The sequence below is a fragment of the Drosophila sulfurigaster genome, chromosome X (assembly GCF_023558435.1).
Source record: "Drosophila sulfurigaster albostrigata strain 15112-1811.04 chromosome X, ASM2355843v2, whole genome shotgun sequence".
In the NCBI taxonomy this organism is placed as follows: Eukaryota; Metazoa; Arthropoda; class Insecta; order Diptera; family Drosophilidae; genus Drosophila; species Drosophila sulfurigaster.
Window position 1 is genome coordinate 12,110,418 of NC_084885.1, and position 26,688 is coordinate 12,137,105.

The 26,688-nt window shown below is 41.7% G+C and overlaps 6 protein-coding genes across 18 annotated transcripts in view; 2 read left to right on the top strand and 4 right to left on the bottom strand.

The window, feature by feature from the left end:
* Positions 1-6: 6 nt before the first annotated feature.
* Positions 7-4,012, bottom strand: LOC133849108 (cytochrome P450 4ae1). 4 transcript variants are annotated; one of them, XM_062284989.1, is made up of 6 exons: positions 3,939-4,012; positions 3,122-3,261; positions 2,869-3,047; positions 1,586-2,042; positions 418-965; positions 7-347 (listed from the first exon to the last, which is right to left on the bottom strand). In XM_062284989.1, the coding sequence occupies exons 3-6, from the start codon at positions 3,038-3,040 to the stop codon at positions 7-9; spliced, it is 1,518 nt and encodes a 505-aa protein (XP_062140973.1). In that variant the 5' UTR covers positions 3,041-3,047; positions 3,122-3,261; positions 3,939-4,012. The 4 variants fall into 4 exon arrangements, with proteins under 4 accessions (XP_062140973.1, XP_062140972.1, XP_062140970.1 ...); XM_062284988.1 differs by lacking the exon at positions 3,939-4,012 and adding an exon at positions 3,723-3,822; XM_062284986.1 differs by lacking the exon at positions 3,939-4,012 and adding an exon at positions 3,443-3,618.
* A 382-nt stretch (positions 4,013-4,394) lies between these two features.
* Positions 4,395-6,679, bottom strand: LOC133849107 (cytochrome P450 4d2). Its single transcript, XM_062284985.1, has 5 exons — positions 6,165-6,679; positions 5,713-6,099; positions 5,579-5,648; positions 4,904-5,463; positions 4,395-4,835 (listed from the first exon to the last, which is right to left on the bottom strand). Exons 1-5 carry the CDS (start codon positions 6,322-6,324, stop codon positions 4,465-4,467), a joined length of 1,548 nt encoding a protein of 515 aa, XP_062140969.1. The 5' UTR covers positions 6,325-6,679; the 3' UTR covers positions 4,395-4,464.
* Positions 6,680-6,803: 124 nt separating this feature from the next.
* LOC133849111 (NADH dehydrogenase [ubiquinone] 1 alpha subcomplex subunit 7) lies at positions 6,804-7,442 on the bottom strand. The gene is made up of 2 exons (XM_062284993.1): positions 7,277-7,442; positions 6,804-7,165 (listed from the first exon to the last, which is right to left on the bottom strand). The coding sequence occupies exons 1-2, from the start codon at positions 7,337-7,339 to the stop codon at positions 6,917-6,919; spliced, it is 312 nt and encodes a 103-aa protein (XP_062140977.1). The 5' UTR covers positions 7,340-7,442; the 3' UTR covers positions 6,804-6,916.
* A 125-nt stretch (positions 7,443-7,567) lies between these two features.
* Positions 7,568-8,554, top strand: LOC133849109 (ribosomal RNA small subunit methyltransferase NEP1). Its single transcript, XM_062284991.1, has 2 exons — positions 7,568-7,799; positions 7,865-8,554. The coding sequence occupies exons 1-2, from the start codon at positions 7,632-7,634 to the stop codon at positions 8,453-8,455; spliced, it is 759 nt and encodes a 252-aa protein (XP_062140975.1). The 5' UTR covers positions 7,568-7,631; the 3' UTR covers positions 8,456-8,554.
* Positions 8,555-9,071: 517 nt separating this feature from the next.
* On the bottom strand, positions 9,072-10,463 carry LOC133849110 (28 kDa heat- and acid-stable phosphoprotein-like). Its single transcript, XM_062284992.1, has 2 exons — positions 10,311-10,463; positions 9,072-10,210 (listed from the first exon to the last, which is right to left on the bottom strand). The coding sequence occupies exon 2, from the start codon at positions 10,032-10,034 to the stop codon at positions 9,399-9,401; it is 636 nt and encodes a 211-aa protein (XP_062140976.1). The 5' UTR covers positions 10,035-10,210; positions 10,311-10,463; the 3' UTR covers positions 9,072-9,398.
* An 814-nt stretch (positions 10,464-11,277) lies between these two features.
* The window catches only part of LOC133848855 (homeotic protein female sterile), a 29,580-nt gene continuing 14,169 nt past the window's right edge, over positions 11,278-26,688 (top strand). The window contains exons 1-8 of one of the 10 annotated variants that reach the window (XM_062284556.1): positions 11,278-11,357; positions 12,913-13,149; positions 17,491-17,709; positions 17,791-19,742; positions 21,207-22,734; positions 22,813-22,983; positions 23,965-24,084; positions 24,164-24,295. In XM_062284556.1, the coding sequence (XP_062140540.1) occupies positions 18,339-19,742; positions 21,207-22,734; positions 22,813-22,983; positions 23,965-24,084; positions 24,164-24,295 (3,355 nt within the window). In that variant the 5' untranslated portion in view covers positions 11,278-11,357; positions 12,913-13,149; positions 17,491-17,709; positions 17,791-18,338. Of the gene's footprint in view, positions 11,358-11,906; positions 12,045-12,912; positions 13,150-17,490; positions 17,710-17,790; positions 19,743-21,206; positions 22,735-22,812; positions 22,984-23,964; positions 24,085-24,163; positions 24,400-26,688 lie in introns of those variants that run through there. The other 9 variants (XM_062284554.1, XM_062284558.1, XM_062284560.1 and 6 more) reach the window with 9 other exon arrangements.

The window sequence follows — 26,688 nt, forward strand, 5'->3', positions numbered from 1 at the left end:
ATATAGCTACGTGTAAACGCGTGTTTTCAGTCCCAAATTAACGCCTGTCGCAGAGCGCAGCACCAGTTTAATGGAGGGCTTAATTTCCTTGCCCTGGGGCAACAATTCGAATTGCCGCAGCACCTTGATGACAATAGTTTTGAGTTCGAGTAATGCAAAACGCTGTCCAATACAATTGCGTGGTCCGGCACTGAAGGGAATATAACTGGAGAAGCCTTCGTTTGTTTTATTGGTCGCCAGATGTCGCTCCGGCCAGAAGCGTTCCGGATCCTCGTAGAACTTCTCGTCGCGCAACAGTTGCCAAAGCAGCAGAATCACATTGGTGCCAGAGGGCAAAATTGAATCACCTGCAAGTAGACGTAATTTGTAGATTTCGGATATTGCATATACATATGTATTTATATTGTTTTTGGTTACCTATAACTAAATCTTTTTCCAGGCAGCGTCCCACCGCTGGAATGGGCGGAAACAAGCGCAACGACTCCTTGACCACGACATGCAGATACGTGAGTTCCACAAAATCGCTATAGACAACGGGACGCTGCAAATCGCAGCCATAGTGCGTGTGCAGCTCCTCGAAGAGCCGCTGCTGCACTGCAGCATGCCGCGACAGCAGATACAGGCAAAAGGAGGCAGCCGACGTGGTTGTGTCGTGACCCTCAAAGATGAACGTGCTCACCTCGTCGCGTATTTGGACATCAGTCAATGGCGCATCCGCATAGCGCGCCTGCAACAAGGTGTCCAATAATGCAGCTCGCTTCGGCAACTCTTGTTCCTTCTTTTGCTGCTGCTCTTGCTGCTGTAGCAGTTGATGACGGCGCCGCTCGATGATGTTGTCGGTGAAATTGCGCAGCAGCTGCACAGCAGCCACCTGCTTGCGATAGCCACTAGGCCAACAGTAGCGAAATAATGTGGGATGCAGCAACAGTGGACGCACAAAGCGTGTCGCCAGCGTATTGGTTACGCTGCAAGCAATGGAAAAATAACGAATAAGAAAGCTGCAGGCAATTGAGCTCGATAGTGAGATTACTTTACGCATTTTAGGAGAGCAGAATATTCAACAAATTGGCGATTTTGTCTTAAAAACATCAAAGACTGTAATTAACAGCATCCGTTACATTTACTAACAGTCATTCAGTTAACAGAGTGGTCGATTGTTAAACAACAAGCGAGCCTCTTGATTGTTTACCTCTGCAGTTAACAATTTGAGGACAACTGAAACAGCATCAGTTACATTTACATTGCAATCATTTAACAGCTTTGTTTAGTTAACAGAGTCGTCGACTGTTAAACAACAGAGGTGAGCCTCTTGACTGAGCGAACTTAACAGCTCCAGTTACATTTACATACATTGCGATCGTTTAACAGCTTTGCTTAGTTAAAGAAACGTCTGCTAAGCAAGCGATCTGTTAAATATTAGAAGCACACTCCAGCTATAAAATTATGGTTATGATTTCGAAAATTATTAATATCTGCTATCACTTACAATTACTGAGTTGTAGGGTGTTCAAACAGACAGACAAAGTTGAATAGCTTTCTAAGGCACTTTATGGAGAGATTGGATAGCAAACTAATGTGCACCTACTCTTTGACAGCCTGCACAACCGGCGAGTCCACATCCAGCTGGGCATTGATGCTGACGCCCATCGCCGCCTCGCCAATAATATCGAGAGCCATCAGTCCCATATATGGATATATATTGATTGCCTGCTGATCGTTGGCCAGTGGCTTCAGTTTCTCCACAAGCACATTGCACTGACGATCGAATACATCGATGTACTGCTCCAATATGTTGAAGTGAAATGTTGGCGTGATGATTTTCCGCATCGAGTGCCAGCGTTCGCCACGACTCAGCAACAAGCCATCGCCCAGCCAGCCACGCAATGCACCATAGACGATGCTTTTGCGCAGCTGCTGTTTGCTCAACAGCAACGTCTCCACCAGGTGCGGCTCGGCGGTAACCAGCACCATCCGTCCGCATGTAGTTGCCACAAAGCTGCGTCCATAGCGCTGCACGTATTCAGCGAACTTCTCATGTAAATCTGCAAAGAACAAGAGTTCAGGTCAGTTAGTCAAACTGTGGGAGACTGGCTCAAACTTCATGTGAATCAATGTAACTGCACAAGAAAATCTGTATTGTATTTTGTATTAACTTAATATTACTACTTAATTATTATATTTCCTTTCTATATAATTCTCGATACCGATCTCTAATTTTCCTAATTTCTTCTTAGTTTTTCCATAAGCGCATTTCTGAAACATGAATTACTTCGGTATATTTCATAATAAAAAAATATATACATATATAAATCATTATAAGAGTTGAGAGCGGCGATTATTTCCCTGCCCAAGAGTCGGATTATAACTTAAGAAGGAAAACAAAAAGTTATGTTCATAAAGAAAAAGTTAAAAAAATGTCAAATTGTGATACTTCTATAAACATATTTGTTTTATTCTATAACTCATTTATATTGAAATAAGTTCTGTTCTACCTCATTCTTTTCTTCTACTTATAAAGTTTGTAGGTTGTCTTTTTCAGAAAAAAAAAAATTCGTCTTTTTCATAGTCAAAAAAATAGAAAACTGTTCATGAAAATAATTATAATTATTAAAAACGGAGATGTTATTCCCCTGCCTAAAGGTCGGGCTATAACTAAAGAACTAAAACCAAAAAGTTTCTTTCTTAAAAATGTCTAAAATGTCCTACAAACATATGTATATACTTGTTTTATTGAAAAACGTAATATTCTATTCTTCTTCTTATGAATATTGTGGGTTATTCACATTAGAATGGAAATAATGCCGTAAATGCCGATGCCGTAAATACATCGAGTTTATACTTTCGCTAACAGGTATTGAATGCACTTACTATCCGGCTGAAAGTCACGCATCTGCCAAAGGGCTCCAATTATGGGCACATCGGAGACGTTGGGCGCCAAACCATTTAATTGTTGACGATATTTTTGCTCCTTTAACGCCAAGTTCAGGAAGAATCGCAGCAGCCAAACCAGCAGAACTGTCACTATCAGCATAAACAACATGATTGCACTGGAATCGCACAAATATAACCTGCATAAATAACTTTCGATCGATAATTTACGAAAAGTATTGCATTTGTTTACCTGTTTAAGTCAATTACTGATTATATAGTCCACTCTAACCCATCATTTTATAAATACTTTAAGCATTTGTATTATCTTTGCGATAAAGCTCAACAGTTTACGTTATTTTTATACCACTGTAGATGCTGAAAGTTAGCTAACTAGAGAACAAATGAAAGAAATTAAAATATTTTAAAACAAACATTCAAGTCATTTGCATTACATAGTTATAATAGTAGATGTTTTTTGTAATATTTCCAAGTAATTTTATTTATCACATATGTGAGTATAAAATTAAAATGCATTGTATATGCAGATGCAGCGATAACTTATGGGACTCACTGTTTTTGTTTTTATTTTTGAAATTCTGGTGACTTTTACGGTCTAAAGTTGGCTGACAACTGCACAAACATAAATACTATTGTTTTCTTTTATTTCTTGCAAATTAAAAATGAAAAGTGCTCACAAAGTCGAATGCATTTTTGGAGAATGAAATTTACGGATACCGGCATGCAACCGCTTTCTCGAGTGAACTGTCAATTGTTTTGTAACAACAAACGCAAGAGTTGTGCTCGACCATTACATACCCTGTAATTAAAGAAGAAAGTACTTGATAACTTACTGCAAGAGGTAAATTTCAACACCGCTATATCAGATCGTCGATGGGCTCTAATTGTGTAATTTACTTAACAATCGGTATTGCTAGCGATCCTATCGAAATATACGATACTCCTAGGCGATTCAAAGTGCAGCAAAGAGGGTATGCAACAAATAGGAACAGAGACAAAAACAAAGATAGAGCGAGCAAGAGCAAAACAGCTGTATGGCTTTTGATTACCTCTTATCAAAGAGAATTACTGCGCGGCACGTAAATACATAAGAACTTTTTGGTATGCAGGGGTAAAATAATTGATAACGAAAAGGCTGTTGGTCAGTCAATGAAACCAATGCGGGCAAATGCTATTGGCAGCCAGCGATAACTTCTAATATATCGATAATCTCTATAGTCCGTTGCAGCAAAGCTAATGAAATAGACAGGGACAGAGCGAGAAAAAGCGGAACAGCTGCAGAACTGTTGATTAGCTCTTATCGATGAGAATAACTGTTTGCAGTTAGTAAACACACAAATATGCATTAATTGAAAGTGGGCACTAAATATATAGTTTATATATTAACGAATCGTATGCCCTGTTCAATGCGATAGATAGCAGTTACAGCAATGATGGCTACTAATATGTATATCGATATGCTCGATAACAGTTGGCAAAGAAAACGAATTAGACAGAGACAGAAATAGATCAAAACAGCTGTTTGTTGAGAACAGCGAATTGTAAATATTGTTTATTGGTAATTCAAAATAACTGTTAACGCCGTCGCAGGCCCAAGTGTATGCCATTGGCCGAACGCAGGACGAGACTAAGCATGGGTCGCGGCTCTGGCCCTAAAGGCAGCAGCTCAAAGTGCTGCAGCAGCCTGCTTATAACGCACTTCATTTCAAGCATCGCAAACTTTTGGCCAATGCAATTCCGCGGTCCCGCCGAGAATGGGATGTTAGCATACGGATGTGGCTGTTGAGGTGGAAGCGTCGCCTCAGTCGATACTAACGTTGCTGCCTCTCCGTTCGCCGCAAACCGCTCAGGACGAAATTCATGGGGCGCAACAAATTCCCGCTCATCGCGCAGCAGCGCATACAATCCCACTGTGTAGTTGGTGCCAGACGGAACTAGTTTGCCACCTGTTGAAGCAAAAGCAAAAACGGAAACTTGCAAAACAGAGGCTGGCAAAACAAGGCACATCACTCACATATGTTGACATCCTCGGTAAAGTGGCGTCCTATGATGGGCACAGGCGGATGCAAACGCAGCGACTCCTTAATCACACACTCCATAAATTTCAGCTCATTCAGATCACGCAGCGTCACTGCCTCGCCCTTGTTGTCCTTGCCCAGCACTGTGTGGATTTCCTGGAACAAACGTTGCTGCACTGCCGCATGTCTCGAGATCTCGTAGATGCAGAAGCTAATGCCACTGGTGGTGGTGTCGTGACCCTCAAACATGAATGTGTCCACCTCCTCGCGTATATCCTCATTGCTCAACGGCTCGCCGTCAATTGTGGCTTGCAGCAGCACATCCAGCAAGGCCATGCGACGTTTCTGGCCAAGATCATCGAATTTATCGTTGTCCCCTAGACGCTGTTCGTTGACGAGCATCTCGCGACGCTGCTGTATGACGGCCTCTGTGAAGTCGTGCATCGTTTTGATCAATTGATCTTGCTTGGCGGCCAGACGGGGCTCTACCAGTCGAAACATCCAGTCAATGCGCTGCCATGGCTTGATGAAGCGCGCCGTGATGATGTTTGACATACTGCGTAAAGAGTAAAAGCTATCAACGAGGAGAAACTAAGGACTTCATAAACAAAACTTGTTCAGAGGTAAGACATTGGAAGGAAGGCTTCTGCTGCCTTTTCTAAGTTACTTACTCGAAGACGGCACGCACGTAAGGCAGCTCTGGACTCTTTTGGGCATGCACCTTGGTGCCCATGGCGGTCTCTGCAATGAGTTCATCACATAAACACTTTTAAACAACATTCTTTTCTTTTAGATGTTGCTTTACCTGCAATAATGTCCAGAGCCGTAAGACAAACGATGGGAAAGATATTGAAAGCGGTTTTGCCATCCGCATGCTGCTGCAGTTGCTCTACCAAAATGCTGCTCTGTTGATCAAAGATATCCACAAATTGCTCCAGGATCTTAAAATGAAACGTGGGCGTTATGATTTTACGCCGTGAGTACCATTTGCGACCGGTACTCATCAAGAGGCCTGTGCCTAACCACGGCAGCATCAGATTGTACAAACTGTTCTTGGTAATGTGCTGCGGACTGCTTAAGATGACCTCAACGTCACGAGGATCGGTGGAGAAGACAGCCAACTGATTGAGAATCCATACACGATACATTTTACCATATTTCTGGCAATTAGCCACCGCATAATCCATGACGCCTGCACAGATCGTTGCAATCGATTTAATACTCTCGCGATTGAATTCATTTGCTTGGATTACTCACGTTCGCCGTCGAGTCCACGGTAAAGCAGCACATTGCCCAGAAATGGCAACGCCGGTGGACCACGCATATAATGTAGCATATCATTGCGTCGCTTTCGTATCAAATAGTCCGAGAGCAACAGACAGGGTATGCCAAACAGGAGCAGCATTAGCCAGAGCATTGTGGCCAAGTGTAGCGAAATCAAGACAATCCAACGCAAAATGCAATTGGCAACTGAATCGTTGCCTCAATTAGCACTGCTTATAGATTAAGTTGTCACCTTTGCCACCCACTAATAGATGCATTGGAAAACCCCGATTCGAATTTATCATCTGCCAGTCGAGTTGCTTTACTTATTTGCAATATTTATACACGCCAGATGTTTTTTTTTTTTGCAGTCATAAAAAGCAAGTGTTCAATTTAAGCATGTCGGATGCATAAAGCCCCATCAAATGGAGCAATTTACTGGAATTTGTCAGACACAAGCTAATAAACTAAACAAACATATTTGCAACAATGCTGTAAATCTTGATCTGAGAGACCTTTGAAGCTGTAGCCATCAAATTACTCATAAAGCACTAATAAATTTGAAATATTACAACCATTGACATAGAAATAGGACTGGGGATTCCCCCCAATTATTAGAGACTGGCGAAAGCATTTGGTGGATTTGAAATGTTTTCTATTTTAAGATAACTAGAAATGTAATAATAAACACAGTTGGCTGTGTGCATTCATTTGCCATATCTCCGCCAGTTGCATCGTTGCCTCATTTAATCCCATCCATAGACCTTGCCGGGCGTTGGCAACTTGTTGCCAGCTGGCTTCGCTGCATCTCCGTCGGCTTCCAACAGCTGCTGTTGTTGCACCAGATCAATGGGTGGATTCACTTCACGGCGTGCGTCGCGTGTGCAGTAATAGTTGGCCGAGTAGATGTGCGATGGGCCATCGGGGATCTCTGGCGGTGGCTGTGTGCGATCGGCCAAGCCATCCTCAAAGCGCAGGGCAACGGTGTGTTCACGCTGGAACACCAAATAGAGAAATATATCAATGACAATTCCACACTTACATAACGTACGACACCGCCACACAGATTGGATCATCGTTTACGGCAATTTGTGTGGCATACTTACGCCCAGCAGAAAGGCGCGCACGCGTTGCAAGAACGGCGCTATATCACGACGAATGGCAGCCATGTAGAATTGTTATGATTTGCAAAAGCGACTCTTCAATTTGTCAACAACAGATGTCAAATCAAAATATTGCACAGTTCGTTTTAGTGATGGCAAAGCGAGTAGCGATAGCAGCCGATAGCTCAAACCGATTGTAGACAATGGCACCTGGGTGTGACCAAGCTCGTGTTTGTGGTATACTTTTCGGTATAGTTATGGAACATAGCAAACGCGCTTTGGTTACACTTTTACACAGCACATGGCATTTGTTTTTGTATTCAATTTGTTGGCGACAAAAGAGTATTAAGGAAACATTATGGGTGGCCAGGGCAAAGTAATAAATCGCAAACGGAAATTTGTAGGCCGCAAAGCAGACGATCCGGAATTCGATTTGGACAAGAAACACTTCAAAGTACTGCACGTGAATGCCGCCGAGAAGCGTCTGATCATAGTGCTCGAAGGCGCGCAGCTGGAAACGGTGAAGGTGCGTTGTATGCTTAAGTGTTCCCATGAAATGAACACGTTTTAATCAACAATAACAATTTACAGGTGCACAACACATTTGAGCTGCTCAATTGCGACGATCATGCGGGTATTATGCGCAAGAATCAACGTGATCCCGGCTCCTGTCGGCCCGACATCACACATCAATGCCTCCTCATGCTCTTCGATTCGCCACTGAATCGCGCCGGCCTCTTGCAGGTGTTTGTGCGCACCGAACACAATGTGCTTATCGAGATCAATCCGCAGACACGTATACCGCGCACCTTCAAGCGTTTTGCCGGCCTCATGGTGCAGCTGCTGCACAAGTTTCAAATACGCGCCAACGACACATCGCGACGTCTGATGAGCGTCATCAAGAATCCCATTACGGATCATTTGCCTGTGGGCTGCAAAAAATATGCCATGTCCTTCTCGGGCAAACTGGTCAGCAATTGCCGGGAGCTGGTGCCGCATGGCGAAGAGGGCAGCAAATCGTATGACGAACCCGTGGTCATGGTCATCGGCGCCTTTGCGCATGGAGTGCTCAAGACAGACTACACCGAGGAGCTCTTCTCCATCAGTAACTATCCGCTGTCGGCGGCCATCGCGTGCTCCAAACTCTGCAGCGCCTTCGAAGAGGTCTGGGGCGTTGTATAGAGTTCAAATAATAGACTTAGTTTTACGTGTAGTAGACAAAAATAGTTTGCTTTCTACTAGATTATTGCTATAAATATATATATATATTATATACAATAATGATCTTTCAGTCTGGGAGAACTGGGGAAACTATGCTCAGCTTATCAGCCGATATTTCATTACTTACTTTCGCATACCCATTGTAAAAAAATCATTACTTAAAATCAAAGTGCAGAAAAGAATATTGTAATTTATTTTTATTATTTAAAATATAATAAAATCATTATTTTGGGTTATGGCTAAAAAAAAATCCACGTAGACAACGGACATTGAAATATGAATATGAAAAATCAATTATAATTTATTTAAAAATTGAAAAAAAAAACTTATCAATTATATTAGCAAGAGAAATTCGATCATAAAGTCGAGAATGCTGGCTGAGCCATTAATTAAGATTATTCGCTGTATAAATAATTTGTTTGTTTGTTTTAAGTTGCACTTTGGTGGAACATTTCAAATCTTCGGAGCCCAAGTTTTGTTCATACAAAATCGCAGCGTATACGGAATTCTTCTAGCACAAACTTAAAGCTGTTAAAAACTCGTGCTAAAAGCGTGTTAAGAATCTTGCTAGTTCATATACATGTGTATATATAATTTTATTTATATAATTCTCAATTACAAAAAGACTGCGTTAAAAAATAAGAGAGGATAGAAAATAAATTTGTTTGTCGTTAGACATTTGGGATTTTGAAACTTAACTATATAAAGTTTTTGTTTTCTTATTTTGTTTTATTTGTATATACCAATTATTTGATGGATCATGATCAAAAGAAACAAGAAACGCGAACTGATCTTAACTAAGCGTCCCAATTGCCACAATCCCAAATTGCGAGACTGTTTTTTTTCGTTTTGTTATTAACTTCGCAGTTGTATTTTGCTGTTTGCTTGGTCCACAACAAGGTGACTACTTGGAGAGCGGCTTCTTGCCTAGATCGGTGGCCGCCTTCTTCTCCGCCTCACGTTTGGCAGCTGCCTCCTCACGTTGCTGCCGGATTAGAGCAAGACGCGCCAGATCCGCCTTCGCCTCGGTGGTTTTGCCAGCCGCATGCAGTTTCTCGTAGCGCTGTCGTGCCTTCTGCTTTTCGATCTGTTCACGTTCGCGACGCGACAATTCGGGTTTGGCGCCACCGCTGCCGCCAGTGGAATCATCGATTTTGATTTGCGATAGCTTCTGTGTGGCCTTTTTGGTCACACGATTGGGATTCTCGATTTCGATGAGCGAAGCCACGCCCTTCTTTGCATCACGTGCTTCTGACTCCGAATCATCATCGGAATCATCCTCCGATTCCTCATCCGATGAGCTGCCCTGTCGCTGCTGTTGCTGCTGCTTTTGTCGCTGCTGTGGCCTTGCGGGTTTGCGTGCTGATGATGTTGCTGTCGCTGTTGCCGGCTGTTTGGAGGATGAGGTGCCGGCCGCAGTTTGTTCCTCTTGCTCGCTGCCACTGGAGTCACTCTCCTCCTCGGACTCCTGTTGCAGCTCTTCGGGCGATGTAAAGTGACGGCTGCGGCCTTTGTGGTTAACATACTTTCCTCGTGGCATGACGATCTACTGCTGCTGCTGCTGCTCTTATTGTTGTTGTTGTTGCTGCTGCTGTTTCTGTTATTCGCTTGCACTTGTATTGGTATTTTGTGCGCGTGTATCTGTATGTATGCGCACGCGTTTATATATTGCCGCTAGAATTTTCGCCTAAACAGCAAATGGCGTCGTACCTTGTGCTGAATTTTGTTAACAACAAAAAAAATTAAAAAGGTAAATATATTGTGTTTGTGTGTTTACGCCTTTTGTTACTTGGTTCTACAATTTTCGTACACTCACTAGATTGATGAGTTCAGTCACTTTTTTCTTTAAAAAACCAAAAGAGCTTTCTTTAAAGCTGCTTTATTTAACACCTGTGTCGGGGTGTGACCACAAAGCCACAATTCCAAAATATACGCGCAAATATACCAAAATGTAGATATCCTGAGAACAGTCACCTGGTTACTCTTCATTTAATAACACATTTGTAGTATGACACTTTGCAGAAAGCAGATTCAAGTTTGAAAATACCGAAAACGTACTTCTGCATTTATTGGTATTTTTTGTCTTTGTTATAGCCTGCGCCAAGAAACCTCGGTTCCTTTCGGGTATTTTCTGTCCAGGTCAAATGTTACGGTCGCCCCATGTAAAAACCATATAATGAAAAAAAAATAGGTTCGAAACGTAAAAGAACTGAGTGGGATTTGAGTATTGGCTATTACCGTACCATCTACAAGTTTTCTAAAGCTTTCGCGGATTCGTTCTAATTGGACGTTAACAGACCTATCGCTTATCGATTTCGAGGTACTTGCAACTATAAATTCGAAACAGCTGATTAGCGATGACACTACAACACTCTGTTATATATAACGGTGCAAGGCTGTTATATATTTGTTCTTCTATTCTAATTAAGGTCTATTAATTTTTTTTTTTTTCATTTTATTGAGTTTGAAAGTTAAGAAATAGTTTACAATATATATATTTATTATATTTACAATTTATTATAATACAAACTTTGCGATCATGAATTTCTATACGTTTTAAAAGTATTAAAGTTCTTTGCTCTATTTAGACAAACGGTTTTAAAGATAAATTGTTTATAAAAATAAATTCATTCAAAAGAATTTATTCAATAAAAAATAATTCATAAATATAAAATAAAAAAACATCGAGGTGTCGCATAAGAAATCGATATTGAAAACATTTTCGAAAAACATCGATATGCTCAAGGGTTTGACCGATGTTTCTCCACCTCTAGCGGTCACGCTGGTGCTGAAATGAACACGAAAAAATGTGCTAGTCAAAACTAAAATGTAGATAATAAATATATGTAAATGCTGAAAAATGGTACAAGCGGCGAACAGAAACCTAACTAAATGGATATACAGTTAATTATAGTTGGCTTTAGGTTGCATAGTTGCTTAGACTGCAAACAAAGGCATAAAACAGCATATTTCGATGCAACAAAAAATATTGTGACAGCCATTTTGTTTCCGTCATTACGTTTGTTCATCGTGCATTTTTTCATGCGTGCTGCTGCTGCTCGTCGCTTTTGTCACACACATACTCCAAACACACATACAGATACACAACACGTACACATCGAAAATCCACAACCACAACCATCGTCAGTATTTGGCTTTGCCATTGCCACCACCGCCACTGCGACTACGAACGAATGAGCGAACGAACACTGAGCGAGATAGACGCTTTCGATATATCGCACATGCACAGTGTCCGCTCTCGCGCTCTCAGTAACTTACGAAGCGTTAGTACGTCGGCTGCATTTACACTCACTTCCTAACAGCATTGGGTGTGAGCAGTATCGCTATATGGTAGTTGGTGTACGCGTGCGCTCGCCTTTGCTTGTGTTGTGCATGTGTGTGTGTGTGTATTCGCATTTTGAGTAATTTCGAAAAATTTTTGTATATTTGATGGCGACAACGACGGCTGCTTTACTCACAAGAAACGCGCGTATGTCGAAAATTGTAGCGCGTACGTATATCGGTGTGTAGAAATTGCTAAAAAATTGTGGTAAAAACTAAAAAAAATTATATAAATTATTAAACAAGTGTTAATTTAATATAACGCGCTGTGAATTTTACTCAAATTCTATGAAAATATAATGCATTTTGCGCCAAAAATGCATTTGAAAATGTGAGACTTCAATGGACATGACAATTTTTTTCATTTTACTTTTTTTTTTTTGGTGGTGGCAACGAACAGCGCAACCAGCCACAGCACTGTAGAAGAAGAAGAAGCAGGGCTGACTATCTGTCGCTGAGTGTGTGTGTGTGTCGTAGCGTGTGTTAGTGTGTCTTCTGTGTGTGTGCGTATGCGTGCGTTTAGCAGCAGCAGCAGCAATAGGCAGTGAATATTAACAAAAAGAAGAAAAACGAAACGTAAAAAATTTTAATGAAAATACACGTACACCAACAAACAACAACAAATTTAATACCAAGCAACGAGAGAGCGCGCAAAAAGTTTCACTTGAAATATAAATATGTATGTGTTAAATATATATACATTTATAAGTGTATATATACAAATATATATGTTTTTATATATTTATTATTATATTACGTGTATGTACGTTATGTAGCCGTTGCGCGTATGCATATGACTGTAAATGTATACGTGTGTGTGTCGCGCTGTTTTGCCGCCGCTGTTTTTAACTTAACGTCTCGTAGTTTATCGTAAGAGCTCGCATATCGGCTACGTTATGCCGTTACGTCGTGTGCACACTTTGTTGACGTTCTCTCTCTCTCGTTCGCTCGCTCACTCTCGCCGTTCCCGTGTGAAGGCAAAATCAACAATAATATTTTTGGTGCAGAAAAGAAACAAATAAGAATGCAATTCAACTAAATAAGCATATAAAATATATTTATTATTTTTTTTACAGTTGCACTTTAACAATTGTGTGAAATTTGCGTGTTGTATTTGTTAATTCAAAAATATTACAACCAAAAAGGAATCAAGTCAGCGACGACGAAGTCAAAGCAAATTACAAAAGTTTCCCTATCTAAAATAAAAACAAATAGCCCGCTATAAAAGGAAATCGCGACCATCAAACAACAAAAACAAATTTTGGATACGCTCATAACAACAACAACAAGAACAACAATAACAAAAATCAAATGTAAGTGAAATCGCCTCCAAAATGAATGCAACTCAACTAACAGCATGTCGCACGTGGCGCATGCCCCACTCAACGAAGTATCGCGCGTTTCTACCTTCTCTCCGCCCTCTTATTCTATCTTCTTCTGAAACAACAAGGAAAACAAGTGCTAATTTATCGATCGATCGAGTTTTCTAATGCTGAAAACTGTTGCTATTTAATTATTTTGTTTTATATTCGAGACCATAGTGTCGCCTTTGAAATTTGCAGCACATTTGTTGCACGCGCGCCCTCAACTACTAGCAACCCTTTGGGTCAGAAGAGAAGTAAAGAATTGTATAGCAGCTGCGTTTCGTTCTTTTTCTATTTCTTCGTTACCCTTCGATATAAGATTGTCAATTATAATTAATAGCAGAATCAATAATTGTTTTGTTTACTTTAAATTTTTGTCTGCATATTCGAATATTTATAGAATAGAAGTTGAAGTGTTAAGTGACGATTTTTACGTTATTTAGAATGCAACTCAATTCGATTTGAGGTTTGATGTCATATCTTATTTATCGGAAGAGGGAATGCAAAATCTAAGCACAACCAAAAAGTGTAAACAAAAATGTGGCCGGCTTTTTGCGTCGTGTACGATTAATGTGCTAATTTTGCCGGTTCTTCATCTCATGACGTCTTTCTGTCTGTGTCAGTGTGTGTGCGTGTGTGTAAGTTTGTATGTGTGACAATTGCATTTGGCGCGCAAAATTAAATATCTTTAGCTGTGATAAATTTTAGACTGTTTCTGTTGTATCTGATAAATTCAATTTCCTTTGTGTGGGTTTTGATTTCTTATTAGAAGGAAGCAAAGTGGGTGAGTTTTGGGGAGGTGATGTGGAATTTCATTGATGCTTTTGCTGCTTGCTGTCAACGTCGACTGCAGATGCTGCAGTTGGCTATAAACCGGCTTTAAATTCGTGCCACTATTAGCACGATTTATTAACCTAGAGGCGCAGCGGCAGCGCAGCATTCCACGCTCTTCTCTTTGATTCAATACGACACTTCGACTCGACTCGTGACGTAGTCGGTACATACTTGCAGATACAGCGAACACCACCACCATAACAGCAACAACAACAGTTGCTGCTTTTGCCGCCTGGCTTTTTTCACTTTCGAACTCTAGAATCGAAAAAAGAGACACTCAAACCAACAAAGTTCTCTCGCTTTGCGGCTCTCTCTGGTATTTGTGTATGTGTGTGTGTCTCGTGCCGCTGCCGTGCCGCCATATTTGCATTTGGAATACGTATTACGTAGCGCACTGTGTTGTCTCGCTCTAACTCAAGCTAGATGCCCTAAGTGCTCAGTCACGACATTCTGTCTGTGTGCGTGCGTGTGGATCACTTGTATTTTATTTATTTAAATAAATGCTTTTTTTGCGCGTAGTTCAAGTGCATGAAGGCGCAAAAAAATAATAATTAATGAATGTGTTGTGTGTGTTGTTTGTGCGCTTCTTGAGTTTGAATGAAATTCTTGTACGTCGTCTGCGCGTATTTTTAGCGCACATTTATTTTGCTTTTGCAGCAAGTGACGATGCGAGAACAGAACACAACACACTATGGTTGACCTTTTGTTGATAAACTAACTCATGGCATCGTCGTTCTGTGTGTGTGTGCATACAAATCATTCTTGCCATTGTCTGTACTTGATAAATCGAATAAACGTTTTTACATTACTCCAGCGAAATTAATTACATGTTAGTATTTCTCTTTTTTGCCGCTTATCTTTTTCACCACAACCCCCGCCCGTTGCCCATTTGCGGCGGCCACAGAGTCGAATGCATGCCATTGCTAGCGGCCGCTTCTTCTTCCCTAATTCGACGTCATCGTGTTTGCCTTGAATTCATATTCACACGCGAATGTATGGCGCGGTCCGTTACATACACAAATGCAAACACGAAGTGCGACGAACACTTTCGCGCCTCGGCCATCGGGTCTCGGCTCGGCTCTGCCGAAACACACGAACAAGCTCACGTTCGTGTTGCTGGATGTTGTGTTGTTGCGTTCTACGTAAAATTTTTGTTGAAAACTCAAAGTCGTCTACTGTACTACATAATTACAACAGCGCAGCGCGGACATCAGCACGTTTGCTGTTCGTGATGGCTGTGTGTGTATGCGCGCGTGTATGTGAGTGTGTTTGTGTGTGTATGAGTTGTCAGTAAATGTTTTGTTTTGTTGTGAGAATGAATGAGATAGTGCAAATGAGAGATGAAGATAGAGAGCGAGAGACTATAGAGAGAGAGCACAAATCGTCGTCTGCTCTGTGGCTACTGCATTTGACTTGCGTTGGCGTTTTTTTTTTATTTATTTACTTATTTTTTTGTGTTTCTTAACAAAACACAAATATTGCGCGTTATAAAAATATGCATTGTATGACGGTCAAAATGCATACGTCATTTGTTGACGACTCTAAGTGTGCGTTGTGTTGTTATTATTTCTATGTTCTTCCGTTTTTCATTTCGCGTCACTGAATTTTTTTTTTTTGAGCGGTCGGCAACAAACCGTAACCGCAAGTTACAGTCGGGCAAATACAGATCAAAAGCAAAGTAGCAATCATGTTAACAGTGGTTTAAGTTGCAAATTTTACGCAATTAATTTATGCATTTGAGATTTTTTTTGTTTATGTATATTTTTTCGAAGTTGTTTTTCGAAGGTGAAAGCCCAAAAAAATGTGAGATATGCCGGCCGGCAATAAACGAATTAAATGCACGATGTATTTGCCATTAAATAATACTTTTGCGTTTTGCGAATTTCATTGTTTACCATTTGTATGGAATTTATATAAAGCAGAAGTTGCTTGGCTCAAACCACTGTGCGGGCAAATAGAAGTATATGTCTGTGAGTGCAAGAATTACGCGTGGAATGAGAAACGTATGTGTGGGTTTAGCGGCCATCGATGTTTCAGAGAGAATCCCCCCTTGCTCATTTGTTGCCCATCCTTCCACAGTTAATAATTGTGAGGGTGTTAAAACCCAAATTACGTATGCCTTTTTTGTTTTCTTGCGCTTACGTTTGTATGTATGTATGTTTGAAGCTGTAAAGTGCAACAACAACAAACAAAGAGATTTTATTATGCATGAATCATGTTGCTACTGCTGATGAAACGGAACATAACCAAGTTAAGTTGGCGGCGTGGTGAATTTCTCCCATCATCACCAATACACATACCCAGGCGTGCCATTCAGCGCCTTACAGCTGTGTGTGTGCACATACACATATACGTGTGGCTACATTGATGAATGTTCCTAGCGCATTTTTTCACTCATTGCAGTTTGTTAAATTTATTGGAAAAGTGTTGGTTGTCGAATATCGCAAATTAATTTGCTAAATATTTTTGTAGTTGCTGCTAGAACGTTCTGCTTTTAGTCAGTTGCTTGGTTGCTTTGCTAAAATGAATTTTATTTCAATGCGCCTGCTGCTGCCGAACACCATTTGAAAGCCAGACATGTGTGAAAACGGGACAGCTCTATGAACGGCTTGTATCTTTTTTTTGCTTGTGTAAGTGTGCCGCGCTCTCGCTCTCATTTTCGAATTTCGAAAGTTGTCTCGCCGCTCTTTTCGAACTGTGCTGTTTGTGCGCTGTTGCCGTTCGTAAGTGCCAAAACGGCGGCAAAGTAACTACACACAAACACTCACACACACATTGAGATAAACACACTCTCGCAGTGATACGAAAAAACCAAAAAGAAAAATAAAGGCCAAGCCAAAAAAAAAAAAAAAAAAAGTTGAAGAAGAAGCAACAGCAGCTGCAACAGCAGCAGCAGCGTGTGTAAGTGAAAAATTGTCATAGAAATACGGCAGAAGCAAATCAAAAATTGCAGTGTGTTGTTTTGTTGTTGCCACTTAGTTCGTTTTTGCATTTTGCATGTACAACGAAACGCGGGAAGAAGACGCGAGAATCGAAAAACAGTGTGCGAGCGTGCGTGCCTATGTGTGTGTTTGTATTTTGTTTATTTTAACTGCACATTGTAGCTGGCATTTTGTTGTTTATGTAACGAAATAACAAAATTTAATTTCGCGCTCCTCTGCCCAACAAATGCAACAACATCTAACTGTGTGTATGTACGTGTGTTTGTGAACGAACAATTATTTTAACTATTGAAAAAAAAAGTGGGAAAAGCCGAAGCCGCTGCTATTGCATTCGGATTTTTGTTGGTCGTCGCTCGATTTATTCGATTCGATTTTGGCCGGCCGGTATTTAAATAAATAAAAGAGAACACAAGTTGTGTTTACATTGTCTTAAAAACAGTATATAGAAACTATTCTTCAGTGCAAATTGCAACAGTTTAATATAATGCTAACTCTCTTTTAATTTTTGTTACAGTTTCGCTGCATTTGCTAAGTGATCCGACCAATTACAACAACAACAACAACAACAATAACAAAGTAATTAAAAAGAAAACTAACAGCTGGAGGTGCAACTAGAAGAAGAAGTAACAGCATCAGCTCGTCGCAGTTCCAAAGCTGGCCCATAAAATGCCAACTAGCAATTAAAACCAACTGACCATCTGGAGGAGCAGCGCCACGACACCGGCAAGTGGTGGTAAGTAAATAAGCTAGATTCGAAAATTTGAGAAACTAAAGTATATGCAATACAATTCTCTCTCTCTCTCTCTGTTCACAGTGGACAAGAATTTGCTGAGCATGCAACGGACACAAAACCAAACAGCAGCCGTTGACGAAGCAGCAGCAAGATTGGAGCACGTCTGCACCATCAGCAGGAGCAGGAGCAGCAGCAGTAGTAGCAGCAGTTGCAACAGCAATCAACAAACCAGCAATCAAAGGAGCAGCAGCAATTGCTGCAGCAGGAGCTGCAGGAATAGCAGCAGCAGCAACACCATCACAGTCAGAGCAGCACATCACTGGCTCCTCTGAGCGGGTGTACGAAAACAGGACGCTAGACCAGGACGAGACGGCCCCGGGCGTGTGTGCGTTGTGTGTGTGTACGTCGGCCGTCTCAGTCAATTCGAGGAGCAGCAAAAACTTGAACTTTAGCTTGAAGTGGTTGATTAGTTGATGATCTTACCTATATCAAACTGTTAACTGCAGCAGAAGAGCAACAAACTTGCAACTCCAGCGTCAACGTCAACACCCAACATCAACAAAACATCCCCAATACAATAATTATCAATACTAAATTTGTAATTAACAAGGATAAGCGCAACTACAACAATGTCATCCAACGAACCACCGCCACGTTATGAGCCCGTTGTGGAGCCCATCAATGGCATCGTACAGCCACCGGTTGTGCCGCCTCAGGAGCGACCCGGACGCAATACAAATCAATTGCAATACATCATGAAAACGGTGATGAAGGTGATATGGAAGCATCACTTCTCGTGGCCCTTTCAACAGCCTGTCGACGCCAAGAAACTCAACCTGCCCGACTATCACAAGATCATCAAGCAGCCAATGGACATGGGCACGATCAAGAAGCGTCTGGAGAACAACTACTATTGGACGGCCAAGGAGGCCATACATGATTTCAATACGATGTTCACCAACTGCTACGTGTACAATAAGCCCGGCGAGGATGTCGTTGTGATGGCCCAAACATTGGAGAAGGTATTTTTGCAAAAGATTGAATTGATGCCCAAGGAGGAGCTCGAACTGGAGCCGGTGACGGCCAAGGGTGGCAAGAAGAAGGCGCGTGCACCGCCCGCCCCAAAGGTGGCAAGCAGCAGTGGTGGCAGCAGCAGCGGTGTTGCCGCCGCCGCCGCATCGACCACCTCGGCGGTGGCCACAACATCGACAGCGAGCAGCACACCATCGGCGCCGGGTGGCAAATCCTCAGCACAATCCTCCACACAGTTGCCTACGATGGGCGGCGGCGGCCTATCACAATCAGCGGCGACAGCGGTGGCAACACCCACATCGGCGGTAGCAGCCGCCGCCGCCGCCGCTGCAGCCGCGGCCGCAGCAGCAGCAGCCTCACGACCCGTATCCGCAATTGGCGGCATGGTTTCATCGACGGCCGGTGGCATGGCACCGAGCATACCACCGATCAGCACAATGCCACCGCACACGGTGCCGGGCAGCACGAATACAACGACCACGGCAATGGCGGCGACGGGTGGCGGCGGCGGTGCAACGAATGCGGCGCTCAATGCCATGGCCAGCCTCTTAAATCCTGCGCAGAGCGGCGGTGCCGGCTATGGAGCTGGTGGCGCCCAACAACAGACATCGTTGAACAGCAGCTCGCTGCTGGTCGATGGCAACGCTGCAGCCGCAGCGGTTGCTGCCCAAGCGGCAGCTGCTGCCGCCGCCGCAGCACTTGCAGCGGGCTCTGCGGGCGGCGGTGGCGGAGCCGGTGGCGTTACAATACCAACGTCAGCCGTGACAGCGGCCAACGCGGTGCAGGCGTATGTGAATAGCACTGGCGGTGTCGGCGTTGGTGTCGTCGATGCCGTGATACCGCCACAGCAGCCGGCCAAGATGAAGAAGGGCGTGAAACGGAAGGCGGACACCACAACGCCGACAGCAAACGCGTTTGAATCACCCTATGCCCAAATGGACTCAAAGGCGGCCAAAATTGCGACGCGGCGGGAATCGAATCGTCAGGTAATTGGCAAGAAGGTAAGAGGCAATTGTCAGACGTTTCTTTGCGTGTGTCCTCAGTTGAGACGCGTTTACTATTCAGTGTGTGTATTGTATTATATTCAGTTGTGTGCGTGTGTGTGTTTTGAAATCTACTTGCAAACTATGTATTTTATATCTGTAGAACCAAAAGGGTTTATTTGTGTCAAGAATACTATACATAGCTTACAGAAGGCAGATAACTCTCGCTTTCTATTCTCTGTCCGAGGTACAAATACGTGCGAAATTTTCTAACGAAAATGTTGCCTGAAACAAACATATTCCCAAACTTGAAACCTTTTATATTATTTAAAGTAAAGATGCATTTTATAGTTCTTGATTAGCACTTTAATTAGAAGAAGATTTTTGAATAATTTTTCTGATGATGATTGCAAAAAGTTAACGAATTTGTATATTTTTATCGTAAAATAGAAAATAGTATAGTGCTAATACGGCGCTATAAAAATAACTTTCACCTTTGGTTACATTCCTTCAGAGAATTACCCATATATAAATCCCAGTACATTAGTTTAGTAACGTAATATAAAGCCTTGCGTTTTTTTTTTTATAAACTTTTCCGTTTTATTTGAAATTTTGTATTCGAGCATAAAAGGGTCTCTCAGTTGAATGTTATGAAGTTACTTTTTGAACATGGGACTTAAATTTCTCGTTTCTGCTAGCTGTGCACTTTTGAGTTCTTTATTTACAACTAAAGATTTGTTTTTTTAAACACTTCCATATTATTTGATATTCTGCATCTGATCATAAAAGGGTCTTGTGCAGTCGAATGTTACGAACTACTTTTTGAATATAGGACTTTGGTTTCTCCTTCCTGCTAACTATGCACTCCTGGGTTCTTTATTTACACCAACACACTAAATACACCAACACACTTAATACACATACACATACACACCTTACACAGATCACAACAACAACAACAACAACAACAACAGCAATGTTAATCAAATCATGTATTGAACGCTGCCTTTGCCTTTTACACTTTTACACTTTATTTTTTATTTCATTTATGAGATCATGAAATTGCAATCTGCAGATGAATGAAAATGTATTTGAAGTCTAGGTTCAAGCTATGAATAGTTTCTTTGGAGGAAGAAATAATAACACGACTTTTTCCAAATTGACATTCCAAGATATTCGAGAGTGTTGCTATTAAAAATTCTATAAACAATTCTATCAACACTTTTAAAACTGCAAACATATATAATTGAATTGCGTCTAACCCATTTGCGCTTTGCTTTTTTCTTTTCTATTTTTTTTGTGTGTTTCTTTCCGTTCCATTCGTTAACGTTTTACGTTCGAACATCGTGCGCTGCTGCATCACCGTCATCATCCTCCTCGGTCATCGTCTTCATCTTCATCATCAACAACAACGATATCCACCTCGAACAACAACAACAACCTACCTGAAACTGAATTTGGGCCGAAAATTCTGAATATCAGGATCTTACATTCCAGGGCTCGGGCTATCCAATGTCGCCAATGGGCGTCGCTGGCGTGGCTGGTCTTGGGGCCGGCGGTGCCGTGGGCGGTGTGGCTGGGGCCAAGTCCAAGGAGAAGCTGTCGGACGCACTCAAGTCATGCAACGAGATACTCAAGGAGCTGTTCTCGAAGAAACACTCCGGCTACGCTTGGCCCTTCTACAAGCCGGTGGACGCGGAGCTGTTGGGACTGCACGACTATCACGACATCATCAAGAAACCGATGGATCTTGGGACGGTGAAGCGTAAAATGGACAATCGTGAATACAAGAGCGCGCCGGAATTTGCATCCGATGTGCGATTGATATTCACCAACTGCTACAAATATAATCCGCCAGATCATGATGTCGTTGCGATGGGTCGCAAGCTGCAGGATGTGTTCGAGATGCGGTATGCCAACATACCCGATGAGGCGGTGGCAAATGCCTCGCATCATCATCATCATGGCTACACGAGCACCACGAAGCACGATGCCAGCGATTCGTCCAGCGAGGACTCGAGCGACACGGAAAACGAATCGAATTCCGATGAGGAGCGCAATGCGAAGCTGAAAATGCTCGAATCGAAGCTGCTGGGACTGCAGGAGGAGATACGCAAACTGGTCGAGGAGGCGTCCGCCAAAAAGAAGGCCAAAAAGAAACTCAAGGGGAAAAAGAAGAGCATGGGCTCAACGGGCGCCAGCGGTGTCGGCGGCGCCGGCGGTCCTGGCAGTGGCAATCATTCGCATGCCCAAAGTGCTGGCAATGCGGGCGCCCACGGTGGCGTCTCGATGCCCGGCAGTGTGACGGCGCTCAATGCCAGCGGCGCTGCAAATGCGGCCAATTTGTCCGCCCTGCTCAGCGGGTCGCTGGTGGGCGCCGGCGCTGGAGGCGTGCCCGCCGGTGTGGGCGGCGCCTCGGGACTGCATCATCCGCACGATCTGGCCCTGGCCATACAGTTGTCGGGCGGCGCACCAGGCGGTGGACCTGGTGGCTACGGCGCTGGCAGCGTAAATGCAGCCGGTGGCGTCTCTGCGGGCGGTGGCAAGGCGGCGGCAAATGCATTGGCCGCCCTGGCGGCTGGAGCAGCGGCTGGCGCTGGCGGCGGTACTGGAGGTGGCGGCAGCAGCGGCAGTAAAGGTGCTAAGCTAAAGGGTCAGCGTGGCGCAAAGGGCAGCGCCGGTGTCTCGGCTGGCGGAGCGCCAGGCGGCGCATCTGCTGGTGCAGGCGCCGCTGTGGGTGCGGGCAGCGGTGCGTCCGGCGGCGGTGGTGGCGGCGGCGGTGCCAATGCGAAACGCGGCAAGAGCAGCAGCAGTGGCGGCGCTGGAGCTGGCGGCGGAGGCGGCGGTGCTGGTGGAGCTGGTGGCGCTGGCGGCGGAGCCGGTGCGCGCGGCAGCAGCAAAAAGAAGCCCAGCCAGGTGATGAACTTCGATTCGGAGGAGGAGGACACCGCCAAGCCCATGTCGTACGATGAGAAGCGACAGCTCTCGCTCGACATTAATAAGCTGCCAGGTAAGAGTAATGAAATATACATACATATCTTTTTGTTTCTGTTCATTCATACTTCAAATTGTTATCTATCCAAAACAGGTGACAAACTGGGACGTGTGGTGCACATAATTCAGAATCGGGAGCCATCGCTGCGCGACTCAAATCCGGATGAGATTGAGATCGATTTCGAGACACTAAAGCCGTCGACGCTGCGCGAGCTTGAAAGCTATGTGGCGTCGTGTTTGCGCAAAAAAACACGTAAGCCATATTGTAAGTTTGTAACTAAACCGAGACCACAAACAACAACAACAACAACTACAACAACAAGAACAATTAGATGCAATGCTCCTCATTGCGCTCAATTATCTCAATCAAAGCGAATATGTTTTCTTTTTTTTTCTCTCTCTTGCATATTTAATGCAACAACAAACAACATTTTGTTGCGTTGCGTTAGCGCGTTTTGCTGTTTTGCATTTTACAATTTTTTTGTAGTTTATCGCAAAGCAACAAACAAACAAAAAAAAAAATCAAGAAAGCCAAACTCAAAAAGAGATTATTTTACAAACGATTTTTCCAAATTTTCATAATTGACATTATATCTATGCAAATTTACTTTAGTGGTCATGTTTAGTTAGCTAAACTCTCATAAACCCAAAACAAAAACAAAAAAACCAAAATCAAAAGAAGAAAAATATCTTAATTTTCTCTGTATACATGTTTATTTCTCGTTAAATCTTTTTTGTCTGCGTCTATCTATCATTCTTCCATTAGTTAAACAAATCGAAATCAAAAATGGAATGTTGTAAAAATAAGTAGACTAGTAAACATTAATAATAATAATGCATGCATCCTCACATAATATAATGATAATGACGGATTGATGAATCAAGATAAATACCTAGATTGTGAATGTTTGAATTTCTCAAATGTTGACTCGAGCATGCTGTATTTTGATAGCGATTGCGATTGTGATTTTGATTCTGATTCTGATTCTCTTTCAACTAATTCTATCTTCTTGTTGGAATTTCCATTGGATGAGCTCATTTATCCCTCATTATCTCCCCCTTATCCGCCTTATCCTGCGTCTATCTATATAGTAAATTGTATCTATTTGGCTTCTATATATATATATAGTATATATATATAAATTTGTGTGTATATACAGCTGTCTCAACTCACTAACAGCTATGCGAAAATGGTTGTAAAATAGATGGCAAACAAGTCTAAATTTGTGAACGCTTCTGATTACAGATAAAAAGCCTTCCGGTAAATCAAAGGATGAGCAAATGGCGGAGAAGAAACAGGAGCTGGAAAAGCGATTGCAAGATGTCACCGGCCAATTGGGCGCTAGCAAGAAAACAGCCAAGAAAGGTAAGTGACGAATTCAGTACCCACCAACTGTACCCGTTCTCTGTTTCCTGTTCTAACGTCTCCTTTTGTCGTCCCGCAGATGAAACGACATCGAGCAAAGTTGAAGCTGTGCAGCCAGCAAATCCTGTGTCATCTAGTTCAAGTTCCAGCGATTCATCGTCCTCGAGTTCGAGTGATAGCAGTTCGAGTGACTCGAGCGATAGTGAAGCAGGTTAGGACGCCGTTTTGTTTGTTTGTTTGTTTGTTTTTTTTTTTTCTAAATGCCCCTTCCCTCAACAAAACAAAAACCTATATATACATATATGTATATATATACATATATATACATCTATATGCGAAACGAAAGTTTTACGATTTGAAGAGAACAACAAATGAAAAGATGGAAAGGAAATCAAACAAACCAGAACATAGACACACACACACAGAACACACACACACACATAGACGCACCTACACATACACACACACACACACACACACACACATGCATACACACATTATCGTATATGTATTACATATATGCGTGTGCTTAAGAGTTGAAAGAAGAACAACAGCAACAACAACTACAACTACATTTATTCTATATAAATAAATTTTTTTTTTATTATGATTATTATTATTACGTCTATGATTATGATAATTTAAATTTTAACTAATTACAACCATAAGTTGAAAAAAGTAGTCGAAAGTCGAGAGAGAAATCATTATCAGTTAACTCCCAAAGTTCTTTTGTGTAAGGCCAAGCTCGCTAAAAACAGTACGAAGTCAAACGGAAAGTGGAATGGCAAAAGCCACTCACACACACACACACATACACACACACACAAATAATTGAACAGAGAATCTAGCATATAGAGGGAAGAAGAAAAGAGAGAAAAGTGTATAGTCCGTAATGAATAAGATAACAAGATGTTGCAAAATGTTTTTATAAGTAGAGTATCCGAGTAATGAGAATACAGTGAAAACTCCCTTAGAGCGGACACTTCTCTGGGACTGAGACAAATCGGAGTAGAAAATCGAAATGAAACCCCTTCCTTGGCCGGACACAAATTTCTTGCAATCATACCGTGATAAACAAATTTTGGAGTTAAACATGTGAATCAATGAAGAACCTAGAAAAATCTATTTTAGATATATAGCCGCAATATTGGCGATGCCAAAGAAGATAATTTTTTGTAATATTGCAGAAATTCATTTTTTCTGATAGTAAATACATTAAAATTATTTTTCTGTCGATTATTTATTTGCAATTCTATTTACAACAATAATTATATAAATATCAAACCAAGGTCATTCGCCTTGGGCGGACGATAGTTGTCTGTCCTCAACACTGAATGTCCGTCTAAGAGAGTTTTCACTGTGTATTCATATTTATACATATTATGATTATAAATATCTAGGAGTTTAATTAGTGAGAAGCGAACGAATTGAACAGAGTTAAAAGTATATAGTAATTTTTGGTTTAATCCACATTTTCTGTAGGACACTATACATCTATATATATATCTGATGTATAGTTCATTTTTGCATATGTATATAGATCTAAAGATATATATTTATATATATATGTTTATTTTAGTTGATAAATTTTGTCACTAAGGTCTAGATCAAAACAGGATGAGAAAATTTACAAATTTTGGGCGCGTGTAAGTTGTGAATGGAATAGACAGAGAGGGAAATAGAGAGAGAGAGCTATACACATAGAGAACCTTAGAGCGAGATAGAAAGTCAGCGATAGAAAGAAAGAGAGAGAGAGAGAGAGAGAGCGTTAGTAAGTGAGCCATGCGCTAGATGCCGCTTTAGTGCAGTGTTGTTATGTTGTTTTTTTTTTACATGATTATTACGATTAATTTTAACTCACACACACGACACGACACGACACACATACATATACATACTAGACATATACTTTACACAATTTTACTTTTTGATTTTCGTGTGTGAACGACTCGAGACACATGAGCATGTATGTGTGTGTGTGCGTGTGTGCGTCGTCCCCACTCCCCCAACACATAATCGCATTAGAGTGAAAGTCCTGAAACCCTAAAAGTTCAATTCGAAATTAAAATTGGAAATTTTGTGCCATTTTCTGAGAAATCTGACAAAATCAACAATTTTTTTTATATATCTATTATATATACATTATTTAAACGTTCACTCTTTTTAATAATGCCCAGAACTAAGTTCAAGACAAAGTGCAATATGCGTTTACTTAAATAAAACTATACAAAATTCTTTACTATCTATGAAATTTGGGTAAAACGCTAAATAAAAGGCTTATTGTTTCCATTGTTTTGTTTCTGTTAAAAGAAAAAAAAGTCCGAAAATCTCAATGCAAACTGCAAATCATAGAATATTCTTGAAAACAAAAAGATCATAGTTGAATTGCATTGACAGCATTTGAATTTGTCAAACAAATTGTTGCTATAATGCTGACGATTAGTGAAAATCAACAACAACTTAACTTTCAAGATTATCTCGGAAAAATGGCACACAGCAAAAAATGTTCTTCAACCTTTCCCGAATTGGAATTTCATAATTCATTTTTAACTAGCTAAATTTATGAATGTCACACACACACACATGCAGACAGATTCCGATACA

Bases quoted from the DNA above. Each gene is read 5' to 3' on its own strand.
- LOC133849108 (XM_062284989.1), bottom strand. From the start codon at position 3,040: ATGTTGTTTATGCTGATAGTGACAGTTCTGCTGGTTTGGCTGCTGCGA. The intron at 2,043-2,868 runs GTAAGTGCATTC...TGTTCTTTGCAG, and splicing joins GCGTGACTTTCAGCCGGATA to ATTTACATGAGAAGTTCGCT. The intron at 348-417 runs GTAACCAAAAAC...GTCTACTTGCAG, and splicing joins GGAAAAAGATTTAGTTATAG to GTGATTCAATTTTGCCCTCT.
- LOC133849107 (XM_062284985.1), bottom strand. From the start codon at position 6,324: ATGCTCTGGCTAATGCTGCTCCTGTTTGGCATACCCTGTCTGTTGCTC. The intron at 5,649-5,712 runs GTAAAGCAACAT...AACTCATTGCAG, and splicing joins GGCTCTGGACATTATTGCAG to AGACCGCCATGGGCACCAAG. The intron at 4,836-4,903 runs GTGAGTGATGTG...TTGCTTCAACAG, and splicing joins TACCGAGGATGTCAACATAT to GTGGCAAACTAGTTCCGTCT.
- LOC133849111 (XM_062284993.1), bottom strand. From the start codon at position 7,339: ATGGCTGCCATTCGTCGTGATATAGCGCCGTTCTTGCAACGCGTGCGC. The intron at 7,166-7,276 runs GTAAGTATGCCA...TTGGTGTTCCAG, and splicing joins TGCGCGCCTTTCTGCTGGGC to CGTGAACACACCGTTGCCCT.
- LOC133849109 (XM_062284991.1), top strand. From the start codon at position 7,632: ATGGGTGGCCAGGGCAAAGTAATAAATCGCAAACGGAAATTTGTAGGC. The intron at 7,800-7,864 runs GTGCGTTGTATG...AACAATTTACAG, and splicing joins CGCAGCTGGAAACGGTGAAG to GTGCACAACACATTTGAGCT.
- LOC133849110 (XM_062284992.1), bottom strand. From the start codon at position 10,034: ATGCCACGAGGAAAGTATGTTAACCACAAAGGCCGCAGCCGTCACTTT.